At 49.6% G+C, this 20,962-nt stretch overlaps 1 protein-coding gene and 1 pseudogene across 1 annotated transcript in view; both read right to left on the bottom strand.

Moving 5' to 3' along the window:
• FAXDC2 (fatty acid hydroxylase domain containing 2) overlaps positions 1–15,078 on the bottom strand; it is a 22,550-nt gene extending 7,472 nt beyond the window's left edge. The window contains exons 1-7 of the mRNA XM_030571584.1: positions 14,960–15,078; positions 8,844–8,909; positions 6,767–6,814; positions 4,550–4,641; positions 4,345–4,448; positions 3,284–3,405; positions 722–927 (exon numbers count right to left, since the gene is read on the bottom strand). Coding sequence (XP_030427444.1) covers positions 722–927; positions 3,284–3,405; positions 4,345–4,448; positions 4,550–4,641; positions 6,767–6,814 — 572 coding nt within the window. The 5' untranslated portion in view covers positions 8,844–8,909; positions 14,960–15,078. The remainder of the gene's footprint in view (positions 1–721; positions 928–3,283; positions 3,406–4,344; positions 4,449–4,549; positions 4,642–6,766; positions 6,815–8,843; positions 8,910–14,959) is intronic.
• On the bottom strand, positions 12,797–20,922 carry LOC115656120 (annotated as a pseudogene).
• Between the last annotated feature and the right edge of the window lie 40 nt (positions 20,923–20,962).

Here is a 20,962-nt window from a genome sequence, read left to right as displayed (position 1 = left end):
GAACCCAAGTGGCCTAGTGAATTAAAGACCAGGCTAGCTACCAGGACTCGTGAATCAAGGCAGAACCAGAAATAGAACCCAGATGTCCTTGGGTAATTTACCTGGCCTGTGTGTATTCCCACAGTTGCTTTGTTTGCTGTTAAACTGCCTCTCTCTCTTTTTATGAGGTGGGTTTTTTCCTTTGACTTCACTCTGCATCTGTTTTGGGTTTTTTTGTGTAGTGGTAGCACTCAGGAGAGTCAGGAGCTAAGCCCCATTGTGCCAGGCGCTGTACACATGTATAAGAGGTCATGGTCCTTGACAAGGGAGTTCACAATCTTTTTGGTCTACATATACACAATACACTCTCTGTAGATTTTCTTTGGCTGGTGTATAGTTCCTCCTATAAGCAATAGCTACAGCCTCCTCCCCCAGCTTGGGTGAAGTGCTTTAGATTATAGTTTGCATATAAAATCAACTTGTCTTTTCCCTCTCTTAGCCTGTGGGCCAGTCCATGTCAGTCCTCTCATTTTCATAATCTCTGGTTAAACACGGCCCCTGGTAGCATTATACCACCAAGAGCTCCCAAAAGAGAGGCAGGTGCCACTGACTGGTCAAGGTCAGTGGAGGTGTTTGGTTGAGGGCACAATCATAATTCAGGACACAGCAGTTCACATTTCTTAGGGAGCTTAAAGGAGGAAGAAGCAGCCACAGGACAGACTAGTTCTCTTGCCCAGCTCACCGGTGTGAATAGTAGAAGAGAATTTCCTCCACCAGGATAAAGATGGACAGCTCCAGGAGGAACCAGTGAAAGGTGGGTAATTCCTTGCTGCAGGGCTGTCCCCGCCACTTCATGATGGGGAGCATGAACATCATCATTGGGAGAGAGATGAAAACCTGATTACCCAGCACTGTGTGAACAGCCTGCCGCAGCTTCTCTGGGTCCACCTGCAAGAGAGGAGACTAACCATGGAGCCATGCAGCTCTGGGGAGAGGGAACCTTTCCAGGACTCAGGCCTTGGCTGTGGGAAGTTATTTTTGGATGAAGTTTCACATGTAGGCAAATAAACAAGCTGATCTGCCTACAGTTCTGCACTCTCATTCTTTGTGTCGCTGGCAGCCTAGTGCCTGGCTCTGCTGTGGGAAAGCACAGAACTGGAGGTGAGGGGCGAGAGGTAGAACTAACCAAAACACATTTTTGGTACCAAGCAGCGGATCAGCCTTTGCTCTCTGAGCAGGACACCTCCCCATGCCAGCCTGAGCAGCTCCAAGGCTGGAATTAAAAGTGAGCCCATCTCCTGTGCTTATGGCTCAGCATGGCCACGCTGATATAAGGCACCACTCTTATTTAAAGGCTTTGTCTTCACTGCGAAACAGTGGGTGTTTTATAGTGAGTCAGGAATCTCTCTAAAGACACCTTTCGGCAGTGGCAGATACTGACTTGTCAGCCCCCAGGTGCATTGCTCCACCTTGCTTCAGGGAGGAGCAATAAAAAAGCTCAGTGCCCTTGTGGATCCCCAATTGAATTGTCTCCTCCAGCTTTCCCCATGACTTCCTGCTCCTGCTCGCCCCCCTGGGACAAACAGCTGAAGGGCTGTGGCTGAAATTTTCCTTTCTTTATTAAAGACCTTAATGTACAATCTGATGTCATCTGCCAGGGTCAGGAGTCCGAATCTGGTGCTACAGGAATATGTCTCCGCTCGTCTGCACATTCTTTAACCTGCAGCCCCGTGGCTCTAGGAAAGGGGTAGAAACCGTCGCTGCCTCTGGTGGTGACTTCTCTGATGACTTAGTCCCCACGCCCTGTTGATCACTGTGGCCAGGGCTGTGTGCACAGTGTGGTTATGCAGCCGTGGGACTGTGAATTGCTTTAAAGGGCTGCCTGACTCCACTCCAGCAATTGAAATGCCATGGAAAGAACTCTTTAGCCCACATACTTATGAAGAAACCTTCCAAATGTGATATGACTAGCAGCCAGCTGCTGTCTGCCTGGACCTGACAGTGCCCCGAGGTATGAAACTTGTCCCATTTACCAAACTGGACTGGTAACACTGAAGTCTGACAGCATAAGCTTATTAACTGCTGTTCAGTTTAGAAATCAATTCATGTTGGTGTATGTGTTTGCCTTTTTTGCATGCAGTGAAGAATACGAGGGCATTGGTGAAACTGCTTGCTGTCAAAGGTAGGGGGAAAAGGAGGAGTTAGTTAGCCATGGTCTGTGCTTAAAATTTATACCAGAGCTGTGTAGGTTAAAGGGGTGGGGGGAGGGGAACATACCCTAGCAATGTGGACAAACCTCCTAATTTAGATATAGCCTCTGGTGCCTTACCTAAGGCTTTACGGCGAGATAGTGCAGGCTCTTTCTATGCTGGGGGCGTAGGCCAACAGAGCTATGCTGCCGTGGGCTCTGTAGTGTAGACATAGGTTTAGGCTGTCTACACTCTATGTAGCAACACCAGCATAAGCCCATCGTGTACCTGCAGCCTATGCTGATGGGAAGGGGTGTTTCTAATGGGGTAGGAACACAGCCCTGCCAAGTGACATTAGCCATATGGACAGAAGCATTCATCTATTAACCCAGCTATGTTGACAGTGGGGACTAGGTCACCCTAGTGATGTCTGTCGGGAGTGGGTTTTTCACACCCCTGACTACAGCTATGTTGACTTAGCTACAGTGCTCAGGGGTCTGAAGTTATGTGGCCCCAAGCCCTGCTGTGTATGCAGCTAGGTTGAGGGAAGACTGCTTCTGTCTACCTAGGTACTGCTCCTCAGGGAGGTGGATTACCTATATCAACAGGAAAACCACACTCCAGCCAGGGGAGTATCTGCTACAGCTCAAGCTTCCAACTGCCTCAGAAGCACAGCTGCATGTGCTCCTATCTGGCATCTCTCCTGGGCTAGCTTAGGCTGCCCTCCCCCAGGCACAGCTAGCTGCTGTGGAGCGCAGTCTAAGGTGTCTCTCTCCCCAGGAGGTTTGGTGCCTAACTCAGGCTTGGGCAATCAGTGATTTTTCTCAGTGTGACACCTAGCTGCCTGAGGGCACTGAGGGCTACAGGGCGTCTGTGCCAGTGCTGGGAACTGATCGCAGATGGCCTGTATCCTAAGCCTTGCCCTAACCACGGAACCATCCGTCCCCTCTACATTTTCATGCCATGTAGAATTCTTGCCTTGATTTTTACTTTGCCAGCCCCCGGTATGGAAGAGCAGGAGGGTGCGGGGGGAAGGAGACTGACCACTCTGCCGCCTCCTAAGAAAACGCAGGTGGTATTCGTCCAGCTCAGCAGGCATGGTGAGAAATACCTACAGGGTCGTTTTTGCCCAACTGAATTCGGTAACGGGTGATGAAATTTGGCTTTCCGGTCACATCTGCCACCATCAGGAGTCCATTGAAGCACCAGTAAACAAGGCTTGGAACTACGGCCATGCCTGTGGTAGAAGGGGGGAGAGAGATGGGCAGAGACTGCTGAAGAAAGTGGAGCCTTTGTCTATCAGAAATGATTGATATTGTAGTGGTGCCTGGAGGCCACTAGCAGAGACCAGGGCCCTGTTGGGCTAGGCCATGGACAGAAATGAGAGTCTCAGAGCAAAGACACTGCTCTGGAATGGGATGAAAGGGCAGGAGAGGAGCGGGGATGAGATTACAGTAATCCAGGCCTGCTCTCAGGCATGTTGTCCCTGCCACCAAGTCATTATCACCAGGCTGTGTCCTGTAGACATAGCCCCAGGAGGAAACCTGGCTGCAATACAGGTACCACTACTGCTAGAATATGACTAAGGTGTGTAGCCTTATCCTCTATCCCAGGGATCCCCAACGCGCTGCCCGTAGGCACCATGGTGCCTGCCAGGGCGTCTAAGTGCGCCCGCATACTGGCCGGTGGACAAGCATCTGCCGACAAGCTGGGTCATCTAGAGGCATCACTGCCGACATGCCACTGATTTTCAGCGGTATTTCAACAATGATGCTACCTGGCGGCAGCGAAGCCTATTGATGTTGTTTCTTGTCAGTGGAATTTCAGTGGATGCTCATCCACTGCCACCGTCCTCCATGACTTGTCATCTGGCGACCACCAGATGAAAAAGGTTGGGGACCACTGCTCTATCCTTTTAGCATGAACTACTCCAGTGAGACCTGGGATGTAATTCCACTATAGTCAAACGAGGGAGGTGGAAACCTCAGTCCTGGATGGTTTGGGGGTTACAAATACTTGCAGGGGAAAGGGTGGTCCCAAAATGTTGGCTGGACCCTGACCATTGGGGAGGCATGGGAGGGATTTGGCGGTAATGCACGTCTTTGGTACACAGAGCTCTGGAAGAGCTAGAATCTGGCTTTCCTGCAGCCGAGCTTTGGCATTCAAAACAACTTACCTAGAAAGAAAATTGCCCATTCATTTCCGCCAAGCAAGTGGAGCACTTTCTCCCATTGGGCCTGCCAGAAATCACCCGAAGCCCCCCAGAACTTCTGCAAGTGCCTGGGGAGAAAGGCCCAAGGGTTTAGCTTTTCATTGCAAAAATCACATCCGTCTCATCTCCCCACCCACTGAAATGTTGCTTCTCAAGCTATCTGTCTTACCAGGTGACAGAGTTCCTGAAGGCAGCAAACAGCAACAGGCTAGTGCCCAGTATGAAGCCAGTTGTCTTCATGGAGTCCCAGAGCTTCCCCTCCTGAGAGCAGGAAACAAAAGCGATTACACCTAGGTACTGGAGTAGCCTGTGTTTTAAATCACAGGAAATCAAGGGACAATCCAGTCCTAGGATCCATTGTTTTTTGTCACCAGCACTCTACAGAACAGAGTGGAGGCAAATTGTTATCCACCCTGTCAACAAATGCTAGGAGTGTCGGGATGAGACTCTCTGAATATATGTTACAGTGTGTATCTGTGGGGTAAAAGAAATACACATTTAAACTGGATCTAGATAGCACTCGGTCTATGATTTCCTCCCTTCTTGTGTGTAACAGGCCATTACAATGAACAGATAAAACAGCAACACTCATTAGGCTTCTATAATTAAATAACATTAGTTGCTCTACTCATCTCCTCTCTTAGCAATGCCACAGGATGGGCAACAACAAGAGAGATGTTTAATCTCTTACAACAGGATGAATGCAGATGTGTGGTGTAAGGAACAGCCCCGAGTCCTGCTTCCTTCAGTGCTATGCCCCTGGCTTTCTCTCCAGCATCAGCCTAATACTCCTGCTCCAGGATGCCTAGGAAATGACTCCCTGGAATTGGATAGGATTTAAGTCATTTGCCCTGAAGACCACCAAGTGAATGGGTGTTAGCCCTTTTCGGTCCAAGGGGCTAGTCAAGTTTGAGGCCCTGTAGGGGGTTGCGGCTGGCAGTAGAACTTGATGATTGCACCTAGTATTTTCTTTGACACAATCTTGTTTATTGGCCAGGAATCTACAGCATCCTGCTGCTGTGAACGGAGGAGGAAGCAAGCACAAAAGGAGCAGTTTCTTTGTTTACTGGCCTAAGCTGCTCTCAGCTTACAGCCCTGAACCTGAGCCGTTCTCTAGGCTTTGCGCAGGGCCGCACCATGCTTGGCTTTCATGCAGTTTGCCTTGCTCTGAGTCTCGGGTGCTTGGCTGTACCCTATTTTTTTCTTTCCACCCACCCAAACAATACCCGGTGGAACCCTCTGTTCACAGGTTGCTAATTTCTGGGCTGACTCATTATGCCTTGGTTTAGGTGAGGCCCTTAACTCTCCTTACTCTGTATCTTAAAACCAAGGAAGCGGTCACAGCCATCAATTTCAATGAGGGTTTAACTAACCCATACCAAGGTTTAACCCAGCTCATACCAGTTTCAAACTAGATCAATCAGCCCGTTCTCTGGGGCGTGGAAGAAGACCCTTTAAAGAAGCCCTGCTGTGAGTTTTTTTTCAAAATTTCAGAACCCTACAATCTTATATCAGAAATCAAAGCCCTTGGCGCTCAGCACTAACACACTATTGTCCTTAACTATATCCTAGTTCACACTGCACATGCTTTAGAAGATGGTTACGGTACCCAGTGCCGATTTAGGGCATTCTAACATGACAGTAATCTGGCTTCATCTCAGACAAAAGGTGGGATTTACATAACAGCTGCTTGAAAAACTCTGCTGAAGCCAACCTCCTCCAGGGAGCTGAATTCAGTGTGGTGCATGCTTCTAGGTAGACAGAACAATGCTTCAGTCTTCCTGTGTGCCTTCCAGCTACTGATCTTAAAAAGTTCCCTAGGCTAATGTATAAAACCTCACCACGCTCCCTAAAGTAACTGTCCGTTTTAGAGCTGAGGCATAGAAAGTGTAAGTGATTTGCCAAGATTATGCAGCAAGCTAGGGCCTGATCCACAAACATCACCTTTCTTGCACAACTCCCAGTCCTGGGCTTCAATCTCAGAAATTCAGCAATTTGTGTGTCTGTATTAAGAGGCTCTTTGACTAGAAACTGCCTTGTTTAATTGCTGCCCCTTTATCATGCATATCAAAGGAGCCAGCAATCACATTTAACAAAACCACTCCACATAGGAGCGTAGATCGGCATCCGCTATGGAATCTGTCAAGCTGCCATCGGGGGAAAGATTTCTTTGTTCATCTAACCCCTCTCAGCACCAGGTTCTTCCTTTTGCTAAGTTCTCTAGGGCTTTGCCCTGTCCAGGGGTAAGTGACTGAAGCCACAAGGCATCTGCCAGGGCAGAGACTGTTCTCCTTAGCATCACCAAGAGCCAATCGCAGAGCTCCATAGCACCCAGCATCGGCTACCATAGACCATTTCAGTTGAGACATCAGCTTTGAGTCTTTACCTGCTTCTGCCGTGAGCCCACCGTGGAATATGCAGCATCTCCCTTCATCTAAAATAATAAATGATGCGAGTGAGTGAATGGGGAGCTGTAAAGAAAAGGGGAGGGGGGGAAAAGAGGGTGGGAAAGCAGCCCTAAAGGAAGTGTTCACAGGTTATGATACAGCTCTCTCCCGGGGGCCTGATTGGTCTGGAATGTGCTGTGGTCAGTGGCTGTCCCAGGCCTTTGGGACAAAAAAATGTGGTAAATCACTGGGGCAAGGGATTAAAATTCTAGATCTGCCTGTGCCCTTAAATTACAGCCCCCAGGGCAGAGGTGGGCAAACTATGGCCTGTGGGCCACATCCAGCCTGTGGGATGGTCCTGCCTGGCCCTTGAGCTCCTGGCTGGGGTGGCTAGCCCCTGCCCCCTCCCCTGCTGTCCCCCCACCTCCCCCACTACCACGCAGGCGCTGCTCTGGGCGGCGTGACAGCGTATCTGGTTCCAGCCAGGTGGTGCAGCTGCCAGACATGCTTTTCTGAGTGGCATGGTAAGGAGACCAGGGGGTTGGATAAGGGGTGGAGGGTCCTGGGGAGCAGTCAGGGAACAGGGAATGGGGGAGCATTGGATAAGGGGCAGGGAGCAGGGGTGGTTGGATGGGGTGGAGATTCTGAGGGGGCAGTGGTCAGAGGATGGGGAACAGGAGTTGGATAAACTTGGAGTCCTTGGGGGGCCTGTCGGGGGTGTGGATAGGGATCAGGGGAACGGGGGGGTGGATAGGTGTAGGGGCCTGTCGGGGTGGGGGTGTGGATAGGGGTTGGGGCAGTCAGAGAACAAGGAGTGAGGGGGGGGTTGGATGGGTTGAGGGTTCTGAGGGGGGTGGGAAGTGGGAGGGGGCAGGGCAGGCTGTTTGCAGAGGCACCGCCTTCCCTACCCGTCCCTACATACAGTTTTGCAATCCCAATCTGGCCCTCGGGCCAAAAGGTTTGCCCACCCCTGAACTAGGGGCCTGGGTACCAAACACTGGTAACATGCTAAGGGGAGCTTTTCACCTATAGGTCGCTGCTTCAGATCCAGCCCAGGGGGACTGACTGAAAATTGTTACCATCTGCTGGCTCTTCAAATACCAGCAGAGCAGGTGTCAGCATCATAACTAGCCTGGCGCATGGCTCTAATCAGCCCCCTTGCAGACAAGCTCAGCAGAGACGCCAAGGATTGAATAGAGAAAGAAAGTCTGAACTAGCTTGTGCTCCTAGAGGTCAGGTGCTGGTGTGAGGAACCTTGTCCTTCTGGTGCATGTGCAGCGTCTGCTGCAGGCCTAACCTGGGGAGTTTTCATATCCTGGATGGCCAACTTTTCCCAGCAACAAATTTGCTTACACAAAATATTCCTTACTGAGTCTTCATCAATGTTCAAATAAAAGACAAAGTAACACCCAATACCCAGAAGTCACAAGCCAGATTCTGCCCTTGGTTAAACCCTGGCCACCCCAGGGATATTAATGGGATTGCATGGCTGGAATGAAGGGCAGAGTTTGACTCCTGGATCTTTTAGAACTAAGCAATGTAGCCAAGAAAAAGGCCTTATTCTTTACTAGATTTTCTGGTGGACCTTCCATTCTTTACTGCGGCAGAACCCCACTGCAGTCAAGTTCATGGGAGTTTTGCTGGACATACAAGATGAGTGCACAGTAAACCCTCTAAATGGCATTCTCCAAAATACCAGCACAAGCGACTACCAAAGAAGGAAGCAGCATAGCTTTGTCTGGTTACCAGGCAAGAACAGCCCATGCCTCAGTAAAAGTCGAAACACAACTGTTAGTCTGTGTTCAGGGCCCAGCCAAAGTCACTGGTTTAGTACAGAGGGTTCTGTACAGCTCCTTAGGTCAGTGCCTTTGTTCCTGGATCTGGCATCCAAGTCCCATTAGCATAAGCTGGAGCAAGGCCCACCCCCGAGGTCCAGAGAGAGAGCTCTTAAGAGGGGAGTTCAGCTGGAATTGTCTGTGACACGCTGACTCCTTTACGGTAGGAGCACACCGGCAATATTACATCCAGCACCGAGTACTGACCCAATAAATAATTCAGAAGGTGGTGATGCATTACCTTTAGGATGCTAATATTCCCTCCGCTGGGAGCTGCTTTTGTAGAGTTTCCGGGTAAAGGACCACGCTGCCAACAAGCACAAAAATCACCCCGTTAGCTTGGCGACAACATTTCAGCTTTGAAATTGTAAACCTTTAATGCTTTTTTTTTCGGCCCCCCCCCCCCCCCCCAAGCTCGTTAGTATTTCAGCTCAGAAGGTTTATAGTCCAAAATCAGACTCACTTCTCTGTCTGGGGCGTTATTTACTGACAGGTTAAAAAGGGAAGGGCTGATTCTCAGAGCTGCTGCAAGCCCACAGCTCCAAATGGTTTCAGTGGGCGCCCGGCACCATTGAAATCCGGCCTTAAATGACTTGCCAGGTGCCTGTGGTGGGAGTGAGACCAGAATCCAGCAATTCTAACTCGCAGACTCTTAGCTGGAGCACAAGGGCATTTGCTGGCTGTGCTGAACATTAACAAACGGGGAACCAGCCGTTTTAAAACTCAGAATTGCAAAGGGATTGCGCTAGCTCTAACGTGCTGACCCAAAAGAGCTACTGACAGACACCTCCTAAGAGGAAGCTGTTTAGATTTTAAACTAGTGTCTTCGTCCCGTTTGCTAGACTCTTCCTCCTGAACTCAAACTGCCCACTCCCTCCTGAGCCATGGGGCCCTATTCTTTCCAACCTGTACAATCCTTGACATGCTGTTCGTTTCCAACTGGCAGCCTTGTTTGCTAGCTAGGGCTCTTCTGAGAAAAGAAAATGACTTTTGATTCTAATGGTTCTGATAAACACACTAAATGGTTGGTATCTCACACTACCAAACAGAAGGATCCTGCTGTCCGGAGAATAACAAGTGTAAATATCTTTGTTGCAGGATCAAATTATCTTATTTTGCAAAAGGCCCTTAGCCCTCTGTAATGTACTTATCAAGCCACATTGCACTGTTCTGCTTCATCCCAATATAACCCCATTATTGCTGCGATGTTATCTAGCTGTACAGCTGCACGCATGGGCCTTAGTGAAATAGCTTGTACAATAAAAAGCTTATACTTAAAAAGGCAATTTCTTTTTGAGACTTCACGTCATCGCTGTGCCGTTTATACAAGAAAATAGTCAAAAAAACCAAACCCTTTCGAAATGGCTGCTCCATGAAGAACATATTAACTGAAACTGTTCTACTAGGACACTATCGAATTAGCCCAATGGCCTTTTGTGACTGAGCAGAGTCCTGAGCATTGCTCAGATGCTACGGGGGTGGGCAATGTTATAAGGTCCTGGATAGCTAGGTGTATTTAAAAGGGAGAGTCTCACTGCTCTGACCTGATGCACAACAGCCTGTTACATAGCTGGTGCTTGAGAATATGGTTTCTATATTGATCCAGTAGCTCAAATCCCCTTGAAACTGTCTCTCCAACAAGTCAGAAGCCTGGAACGATTGCAAGATGGCTTTGAGTCCTTAAGGGGAGGCAGCAGGATTGCTCAATGCCATCTCATCTCTTGCGCTTTTGGGGAACTGTTAACATAACCATTGATATGCCTCACGGCCGGGTCCCGTCCTGCCCTGTAGTCAAATTATAGCAGTCCTCTTTCACTTAAGGGCACTGTGAGATCAAGTATTACATTTAAAGGCAAAAGCCAAATTTAACTAGATCCTGTTCTGCTCCCAGCACCACACTACATAGCATTTTTTTGCTGAGATGACCCAGGATGCATCCACTAAACAGTGACCTTATGTCACTGAGCTGGGGCTATTCCACTAAACAAAGAAATAAGCCACCGGCCGCTGAATTTCCTCTGGCCTATAACCCAGGCAGTAGTCAAGCAACCAACCATTCGCCCGCTCAGCTGGCTGCAGTCATAGCAGAGTCTGACATGAAATGAGATGCCTGGAACTGATGCTGGGTAATTTTTTTAAATCTGCCTTTTAAAATAATGTTTACAAAGCGTTTGAAACTGTTATTAAAACCAAGCCAGTCCCAGGCAGGAACACCAAGGCCTCACCCCCTGAAGTAAAATACTGGCACAACCAGGGCTCCAATTCAGCTAGCGCTGGCTGGAGCAGAGCTCCAGTAAATATTTTCAAACATGCAAGGCAGAAGCCCTGGTGTCCCTGCTCCTCTGCACGGGGCTGAAGCCCAAGGTCCCCTCCCTGCAGCAGATGCCCCTAGCCCCACCATCCTGGGGCAGAGCAGAAGCCCTGAGCCCCTGCCCACACAGGCTTTTGGGCAGGGAGTATGGGAGTGGGGCGTGTCTCTCGGAAATATACTATGAGAATTTTGGGCATAGGCATATCTAATGATCACATGTCAAAGTTTAAAAAACAGTCTACAAACCATTCAATAATCCGAATAATTATTCCTTCAAAGTGGGTCTGGATTTCTACAACAGCCATTTATGGACCATAATAGTAGGAGATATACCTATCTCCTAGAACTGGAAGGGACCTTGTCCAGCCCCTTGCCTTCAGTAGCAGGCCCAAGAACTGATTTTTGCCCCAGATCCCTAAGTGGCCCCCTCAAGGATTGAATTTACAAACCTGGATTTAGGAAACTAGTGTTTGAAACCACTAAACTATGCATGCCTCCACCCAAGAAGGCTATATTCACAGAATTTACCATTCCAGCCACTGAAAGTGGCCCAGGCATCCAGTTTGCGTATGAAAAGTGATACATTACTACAGTGTTACAAACTAGGAGGGTGCAATTCTTTGCAGGCACAGGGACACCCAGGCCTGGAATTGCAGCAGGTGTTTTGGCAGCACAATAACATGCTTGGCTTTGCCTTCTAGTCTGTGCTTTTTAGGTTCTCATACTGCAGCACCTCTGGGCCATCTGAGCACCTGCTTACCCACAGCAGCCCCCTAAGTCTCTGCTCACAACCATCTCGCTTCCAAGCCTCTTGCACTGGCTGTGGAAGGAAGCAGCCAGAGAGCAAGAAAAGTGGGTCCCTCTCAATAGGGTGGGGGGTGGGGGGATGAGACGGATCAGCCTCCCCTCTCCAATGATAGTCCTCTAAGGGTCATCCAGACTCAGATTTGCAGCGCAAGAGCGCAGGCCTGATCAGCAGCTTCCCTTCATTTTGCAAGCCCTTGCAAAGAGCACCACAGAAGGCAAAGGGCAGCTGCTATCAGTCAGCTGAGCTCAGCAGACACTGCAGCATTGGTTAGCCAAATCCAAATCTACTGCAGTGAAACCGACGGTAAACTCAAGCCGAGACACAAATACGCTGAACATTTCCTGAGCTCAACAGAGTGCATGGAGATGGCCCCAGCCCCTCCAGAGCAGGCTAGCGTTCTTCTCACACCACACACATAATTTTGGTCCAGTCTTCATATGCCACTGGCTGGCACGGCCGGAGAAAAAAGCATCTCCGGGGGTGGGGTAGGGGTTGTGCTTCCATGAGACATGCTTTAGTTGAAAGCTAACTCCCATGTTCGTGGGAGTCACTAGGCAGGACATTCCTAGCCCCTAAGGCCCATGAAGCTGGAGTTGCAACACCAATACAATCAGAGCAAAGAAAACTGCGTGCACATCAGGCGGGCGAGACAGCGGGACCAGTCTGTTTGGGTGGAAAGAGAAGCAGAGAGGCAGTGGACCTAGTCAAACAGGATCAGCTCTCCTGATTTCTGTGTCCAACTCAGGGCCGCCCAGAGGATTCAGGGGGCCTGGGGCAAAGCGGGGGCGCTGCGGCGCTTGTCACCCGGCGGCAGTCTGGGTCTTCGGCGGCATTCCGGCGGGGGGGGCCTTCAGTCGCGCCGCGTCTTCGGCAGCACTGAAGGCTCCCCCCCGCCAAAATGCCACTGAAGACCTGGAGCGACTGAAGGGCCCCCCCACCACTGAAATGCCGCAAAAGACCTGGACCACCGCCAGGCCAGGGCTCGCGGGGCCCCTGTGGGGCCCGGGCCCTGGGGCAAATTGCTCCACTTGCCCCGCTTTCTAGGGGTCCGTGGTTCAACTTACATCCATCAGATGACAGGGTAGGTGGGCTGGGGAAACGGAGACATCAGTGCTTGGAGGGGCTGGGGGAGCTTGTGTGCATAAGGCATCAGTTATGGGCAAACGGAGCATGTGTTGTTCACCAAACATATCCTGCCCGCCTGCCCCTTGTTGCATTTGAGCCGCATTCCCTCCTGGGGAACAGCCCCCCTGTGTCATGTCTGCCCAGCATTAGGAAAAGGCTGGGGACTGGTCTAGCAGAGCTGCAGCCACTCCTGCAGCTGGAGGTGGCCATGGCGGAGAAGAGGAGGTGGGAGGGTCCCATCCCTCATTTGGACTGTCTATCAGTTAGACATGCAGGTGCCAGCCCAGGGAAGGGGCAGCTCCCAGGGAGGCAAGACAGAATGTATCATCCTTATTTCGTGTAGCTGAAGCTTTGCAGAGTCCAGGTGCCAGTACACGGAGCAAGGCCTGGGGACTGCCTTGATGTGGAAAGTCGTTCCTACAAAGTCAATGCTGTGCATTTAATACTCTGACATGCTGGGCTAAAGAATCAGCATCCCCTCCCAGCCAGTGACACTCATGGCTCAGCCAGGGGAACCAGATGTCCCTATCCAGCAGAACTGGCTCGCTTAACCCAATAGCAAACTCTCCAGCTGTTGATTCTCCCCAGGACACCCTTCAGGAGTGGCTTCTTGGAATTCCCATCTCCAGATTCAAACTACCTTGTGCCTTTTCTCCCATCATACCCACCCACATTCACAACAGAACTGCCCACAACTACAGCATATGTAACTCTTGCCTAGTCCCTGGGCATAGAGCCAACGCTGAAATCATGCCAGGCAAAAAGAGGTGCCCAGCTGGCTCTGGATGTCTGGTCACCCCAACTGCGGTGCCAAGTTCTGATGCGCAGGGAGTAGAAATTCAGGCAGAGATTCAGTCTTCGGGATAGCTGGACTCAGTCCCTTATCTTTGCAGACAGCTGGCTTTCTTTCCTTGTACATCTGTCAAGCCATCTTGAACAGAGTGACCTATGCTCAGCCCTGGAGAGCGTCCATGTCTTCCCCGTCAAGGAGGATCTCCGGCATGTATTTATGTGGTGGTTTGAGGGCCTCCAGCAGCTGGGTGTTGTGATGCATCAGCTTGTTCCCCCGCTCGCCATTCATGCACCCCATGATCTCAGCGAGCTGGGCAGTCAGGGTATAGCGCTGCAGGCAAGCTGCAGGACTGTCCACCACAGACATCCCTGATTTCACCCAGAAGATCACAAGGAAACACTGGACGATATTCTTCACACCGTGCATCTGGATCACGCTCCCTTGGCACTTAGCCTTGCTGTGCTAGCACTCAAATTGCTGCTTCCTGATGATGTTCTTCTCCTGCGGTTGCCAGCTGGCGCCAGCGTGCTGCTCTTGTTGCTGTTCAGCATCAGCCAGGTGGGGAAGAGCTGGGCGGCCAGGAAGCCATGGCAGGCCAGGCACAGGCTCAGCGACACTGGCCAGCAAACTATAGCATCACGGACACTTGTTCAAACATTTATTTTATCAGTTTGATTCTCCCCCTCCCCCCCAACTTACTGTTAGCAACCTAGGTTCCAACCTGAGGCTGAACACTGCCCTTGTCTAATTACACTGAGCCTGCAATTCAACCCTCTTTGCAGACACCAACTGGAGACCCAGCTGTTCCTGGCAGGTGCAGGAGCTGAATAACTGGGCATGTCTGTGGCAATGGATTCACTCCATAACACAGCTCCGTTCCCTTAGCCCTCTCTCCTGACCCCTCTGGCATCAACACAGGCTGAGAGTCCACTGCTGGAACAATCATCTCACCTGCGAAAAGAGACAACTATGCTCTGTGATGCCACAGGATGCAGCTATAGACTGGCCACCTTGGGGAACCACATACCTGAGAAAACACCTAAAAAGGTGCTCAGTAGACACCCTCTCTAGGGTAGGTATAGCGCTAGCTCATGTGCTTCTGGTGCTGCTCACTGCGTGCCACGCACTGCCCAAACAGGATGGCAGACACGGTCCCCACTCTGAAAAGCCTGAATTTTTTTTTTTTTTTTTTTAATAAATGCGTTCATAGAACACCAGGCTGTAAGTCTGTCTCTTAATGGAGTTGCCCTCCCTAGAGTTTCCATAAAGTACCTCTGAACCACTGTGCCCCAGAGTGCTGATTGCTCCCTCTTTGCTCACCTCCTGCAGGCTGCAGCCTAGAAGGGGGCCTGGGTCGCTGGCCAGAGCCCAATCCAGAACTCAATTCCTGCCTGCCACTGCTGCCGCCGTCCCTTTATCACGTCCTCAGGCAAAGGAGAAGGGAGGTGTGTCTACAAGTGAGCAGCTGATTGTCTCCTCCCAGGCAGGTCATGTGAAGCCAGCATTAGGCCATTACTGGTGCTGGCAACTGTTATGCCCTTTTACTCAGACAGTTGAAAGAGAGAGGCAGTGTGTGTGTGATTGAAAGAAAGCGCGCGTGTCAGTGTGTGATTGAGAGGTGTATGGTCTTCAAGGAGTTTATTTTTGCTGTAAAAGTAATTTAGCTACATCATTAAAAATCTTTTCACTTTTTTTTTCATGTTAGAATCATAGAATATTAGGGTTGGAAGGGATCTCAGGAGGTCAGCTAGTCCAACCCCCAAGTTACACATAACTAAGTTTGTAGATTATGCATATTGCCCCCATCCGGTGCCCTAAGCACAAATATTTAAAACCAGTGCAATTCAAGAGGTCAAAAGTGTATTTATTGGGACCAGGGAGAGTTATTGGGCAACGCTGCTTAAGTCCTTGACCTCCTGTCTTCACTACAAGTCTGACTCGTAGGGTAGGGATGGTGTCCCTAGCCTCTGTTTGCCAGAAGTTGGGAATGGGCAACAGCGAAAAGATCACTTGATGATTACTTGTTCTGTTTTTTCCCTCTGGGGCACCTGGCATTGGCCACTGTCAGAAGACAGGATACTGGCTAGCTGGACCTTTGGTCTGCCCCAGTATGGTTATTTTTATGTTCTTATGACTGTTCGCTCACATTGCATAAGCAGGACTAGAGAACAATGACTTAAAAGGGCTATAGCATGATATCGGTCCTATCTGTGTAGAAAAGATTAAATTGGGATTTCCTCGTGCTTAACAACAGTATTTATATGTAGTGAAGTCTGTAGTGTATGTGAGAGCACTGGGTAGTGCAGGGCTGGTAAGAAGTAACTTGTGGCAGCCCTCACTTTTAGTATGCAGGTGTGGGCCCAGAAAATGTGACATTCCAGCAGATAGTGTGGCAGCTGATCCAAACTCCAGGAGAGGTGCTGTTATCCATCAACACTTCCTGGCTTTACTGTATGAGGAAGAAAGAGAGACACCACAACACACTTCCACTTAGCCCAGCCAGGTCTGCAAGGCAAATAAGCAGCAGCTCAGTTAATGGTGGCTAGAGCTCAGAGAGATCCACAAGTATGAGAATCACAGATGTCCCGTAGTCTGTGGCTAAAACCCTGTACTCATAACCACACAGACACGTTTCACCCACTCGTGTTCTGCAGCAGGGACAGCTCTTCAAACTCCATTCCCACATGCCCCCTCGAGGGCCACTTGGTACCTCAGCCACTTGCCGTGACTTTATTTCAGAGCTAAACTGCTGTTACATTTCAATAACATTTTCTCCTGATTGACACTAACTTCTCCGTGGTGGGGCGGAGCTCTTCTCTTTTTGTAGTTTTCTGGAGCCTCATAGACTCAAGGAGAAGCGATGCCACATTTCGCAAGCAGAAACACAGCACAGAATGGAAATACACAGACTGAGTGAGGACAGAGTGACTGAGCGGAGCGTCATTCTGACTGGTTCTTGTAGTGGGAGGGTTATCCTGCATGCATGAAAAAGTAGGTGAAAGGCCATTGGAATCTCACCAAATTCCAGACTCTGGTGTTTTCCTTTAACTGTCACTTAAATAAGAAATTGTTTTTCACTGACTCACTCTCCTGACAGAGGACTGGATGGCACAGGGGATGGGCAACGGGCTAGATAAGGGCTTTTCACTTTCCAAGTTGCTAGTTTGAATCCAATCCAGGTTGACAGTAACCAAAAGCATCTCCTATTTCTTAGCTAGTCAGTGTCCCATCGGAAATGAGTTTGGGTCCTAGTGGATGGGTATCCACATCACAAAAAATTACCATTACTCCTGAAAAACCTTGGACCCATCTAGGAAACTATTTGCATGAAAAGATTGGTTGTCTCATGTCCTTGCAATGGTTTAATACAGCCATACATATACTCAGTACTGCTTGTGACAGTTCTGTTTTGGCAGAGCCTACTCCTGGGGGAATTCTACACCATTGCATAGGCACAGAATTCATGTGCCCTGCAGATTTTTTTTTCTCCACAGAAAATACATTCTGCAGGACAGGTGCTGCAGTTATGCCTTTTGCCCACCAGGGACTGCTGTGGTGCCAGAACAGAAGACAGCCAGGTCACGGGTCAAAGCAGCCAACCATGGATAGGGAGGAGAGTTTGCGTTCTTCACAGCACATTGCCCATGGGGCCAGATGAGGAGGCACAGGATTGGGGGAGGCAGGAAGGGGGATTGAGGAACAGACGGAACAGGGCACACAGGACTGCTGGAAGGGGGTCACACAGACGGGTTCAAAAGAGGCAGTGGGGGGACAGACTGGGGTGATGGCTGAATGGGAGTGGGGGTGCATTGCCACTTGGGGGCTGGGGGTAGGGGATGGCTAAGTGGGGGTGCAGGGATACATGGGGGAGGGGGTGGCTGAGTGGGGGTGTGGAAACACATAGGGATGGCGGGGGATACAGGGACACATAGGAACGGGGCAGATGTGCCTGATTGAATGGGAGAGGCTAGGGGTCAGCCAGGGTCAGCATAGGGGAAGGCTCCCCAACTCCCTAACAACCCCCCACCCCAAAAAAACCTGTTCCACACTTCTCTCACCCACACCCAGGCTCCTTCTCAGCAATTACTTCCCTCTCCCTCAGTCCCCCTGACTTTCCCAAGCCTTTGCACTGCTTCTGAGGGGTGCAGGAAAGACAGTTCTGTATTGTAGTTCAAATGAATTATTACTCAAAGTTCTGTATTAATATGCCTAATAAGGAATCTATTTGTCAAAAAAACATTTTCTGAATCTTTTTTTTTGTCTGTATTGTTAAAAACATACTCACTGAAAGGTATTTTGAAATAAATTACCAAAATAATTGAAACTGGTGTGATCATATTGTGTTATTTTGACAAATAAAATATGCAGAATTTTAAAATATCATGCGCAGAATTTTTAATTTTTTGGCACAGAATTCCCCCAGGAGTACATGTAATGCATGTAATGTCTAACTCATGCAAATCAAGGGCTATATGCTGCAGCTGAGAAAACAAAAAGAGAACGAAAAACAACTAATCTGGAAGATAAGCTTTGAATCCCTAATAACCTCAAAGATGAAGTTCAGTGAATACTGAGTTACAAAAGCTCCATTTCTTTGCTTGAGATAGACATCATGAGAATATGCTGACATGGAAGAGGTCACTTGCTGGAAGGTGATAGTTAAATAAATGACTTTCACAGTGCTTGAAAAGCTGTCTGTGTGAAGGGATCAATGTTAGGACTGGGATATTGAAATAAAACTGACATGAAAGGAAACTTGTCCAAGTAAGGCACAGATCTGAGATTCAGTGGGAGGAAAGAAGCCACCTAACCCTGAATTGTGGGAAGAGAACAGCAACTGCTGTCATGTTTCGTAACAACGGTGGGACCCATGGATCCAAGGGCCTCTGCGCCTTCAGTAAAGCCAGATGCAGATAGGCAGGTATTTCCCTTGGAGACAGACTCAAGTGTAATCCAATTTAGAGCAGCAAAACCAGAGGCAAAATGGAGAGCACTGTCCTCTCGCACAGGAATTATGCTTTGGCAGCTGAATCTACTGGGGATGAATGTGTTAGTGATGTTTTAATGAACCATAACAGGCTTGGGATTGGGCCTGTAGGCACCAAGGAACCCTGGCACAGATAGAAATACCCTGATCAGACTGGGGTCCACTGTAGCTATTGATTGTGCTTAGATCAAAATGGGCCACCATGGGTCTAGCTCCTAAGGGGATGGGGCACAGCCCACCAGGCCCTGTTGTTTCTGAGACATATATAGAAATATCCTGGACAAACCTTACTGAATTAAGCTTACATAGCTTATGAGATCATTGTATTAAAAATGCAAATGTTTGTATATTATGATGGGATTGTATGTAACTTCCTTAAGAGGGAGACATGACTAACGTAAACCCTGGGGAGTATTATGAGCTTCCAAGGACTCTTTTAAAATAATGGACCACACAAGATTGAATTTGGGAGGGGATGAATGAAAATTACACAGCTCTGGACCCCGACTTTTGAAGCTGCACCCCTATAGGAGGAGACTTTTGTCTGCTGTTCACCTGTTGTCATGAGGACAAGATCAGAGGCCTAAACTGTAAAAAGGTGTGACTCATAGATTCACGGGAGTGCTTGTTCTGAGTTAAAAGCTGTTATACACTTGTGACCACAGAAAATCCCCTTGGCAAGATTTGAAAGACTGATCACCTGCCTTACTCGGGAAGGGCAGGTGATCTCTGGTAAGCTGCCTACCATGTGTGCAGATTCTTATTTCCGTGTGATACTTTTCACTTTAAGAATAAATGTACTTGCTTAGAGGAACATCTACAGGGACTTTTTGGCATAAGCCCATGTGAGTTGACCTTGGCTCTTGAGACTCGCTACCCGCAAGGGTTTTTTCCTGTAGATATCCCCTGGCTTGCTTGGAAATTCAGCATAGACAGGGCACTGCACAGCCTGGACAACCTGTCAGGAGGGAAAGTGACATGAGTCTGTGCCCGAGAGGTAGAGATGATGGCTACAAGCTGGGAGCATAGTGTGAGTACCCTCACATGGGGCCATTGCCCCAAAGACCCCAGCTAACAGCTGTAGGAAGGGGAGAACTGGGTCCTGTCACCTCCAGGGTCCCAGCGGGAAGCTAACAGAAAGTTGTGAGTCATTAGGAAACGGATAGATAATAAGACAGAAAATATCATATTGCCTCTTTATAAATCTATGGTACGCCCGTATCTTCAATACTGTGTGCAGATGTGGTCGCCCCATCTCAAAAAAAGATATATTGGAATTGGAAAATGTTCAGAAAAGGGCAACAAAAATCATTAGGGGTACGGAATGGCTGCCCTATGAGATTAATTAGACTGGGACTTTTGGGCTTGGAAAAGAGACCACTAAGAGGGGATATGATTGAGGTCTATAAAATCATGACAGGTGCGGAGAAAGTAAATAAGGAAGTGCTATTTACTCCTCATACCACAAGAACTGGGGGTCACCAAATGAAATTAATAGGCAACAGGTTTAAAACAAACAAAAGGAAGTATTTTTTCACATAACACAGTCAACCTGTGGAAACTCCTTGTCAAAGGATGTTACGAAGGCCAAGACTATAACAGGGTTCAAAAAAGAACTAGATAAGTCCATGGAGGACAGGTCCATCAATGGCTATTAGCCAGGATGGGCAGGGATGGTGTCCCCAGCCTCTGCTTGCCAGAAGCTGGGAATGGGTGGCAGAGAACGGATCACGTGAGGGTTAGCTGTTCTGTTCCGTTCACTCCCTCCGGGGCACCTGGCCCTGGCTGCTATCAGAGGACAGGATACTGGGCGAGACTAGGGTGACCAGATGTCCCGATTTTACAGCCATTTTGGGGTCTTTTTCTTATACAGGCTCCTATTACCCCCCACCCCTGCTGATTTTTCACAGGTGCTGCCTGGCCAGCCCAGGTGAGGGCCCAGGCCTGACACAATGTGGCCGTGCCCAGGGTCTGTGCAGGGCACCGGGGGGGGCTGTCACCCCCAAGGCCCGGCTGGGAGTGGGCCCCTGGGACCCGGGTCGGGCCGCGTGGCCTCCCCCAGGCCGCCCAGGAGCCCCGCAAAGCGTTTGGCGCCGCTCCCGCCCCCGAGCCTGGGGGCCGCTGGCGGAAGCGCCGAGCAGGAGCCCTGGGACCAGTCCCGGGGAGAGCGGCTACAGGGACTTAGAGTAGCCTTCCCCCCCCTTCCGCATGCGCACTTCGAACAAGACGCTCCGCTGTCCGTCACGCCCTTGCGCACGCGCACTCGGGCAGCCTCTTGCCGCCCTACCAATCGCATTACGGAGCTCCCGCCGCGGGAACGAGCGGTGCGCAGGCGC

This window comes from Gopherus evgoodei, chromosome 8 (assembly GCF_007399415.2).
Source record: "Gopherus evgoodei ecotype Sinaloan lineage chromosome 8, rGopEvg1_v1.p, whole genome shotgun sequence".
Lineage (NCBI taxonomy): Eukaryota > Metazoa > Chordata > Testudines > Testudinidae > Gopherus > Gopherus evgoodei.
Note: the sequence above shows the minus strand (reverse complement) of the source record. Positions and strands in the feature narration are given on the sequence as shown.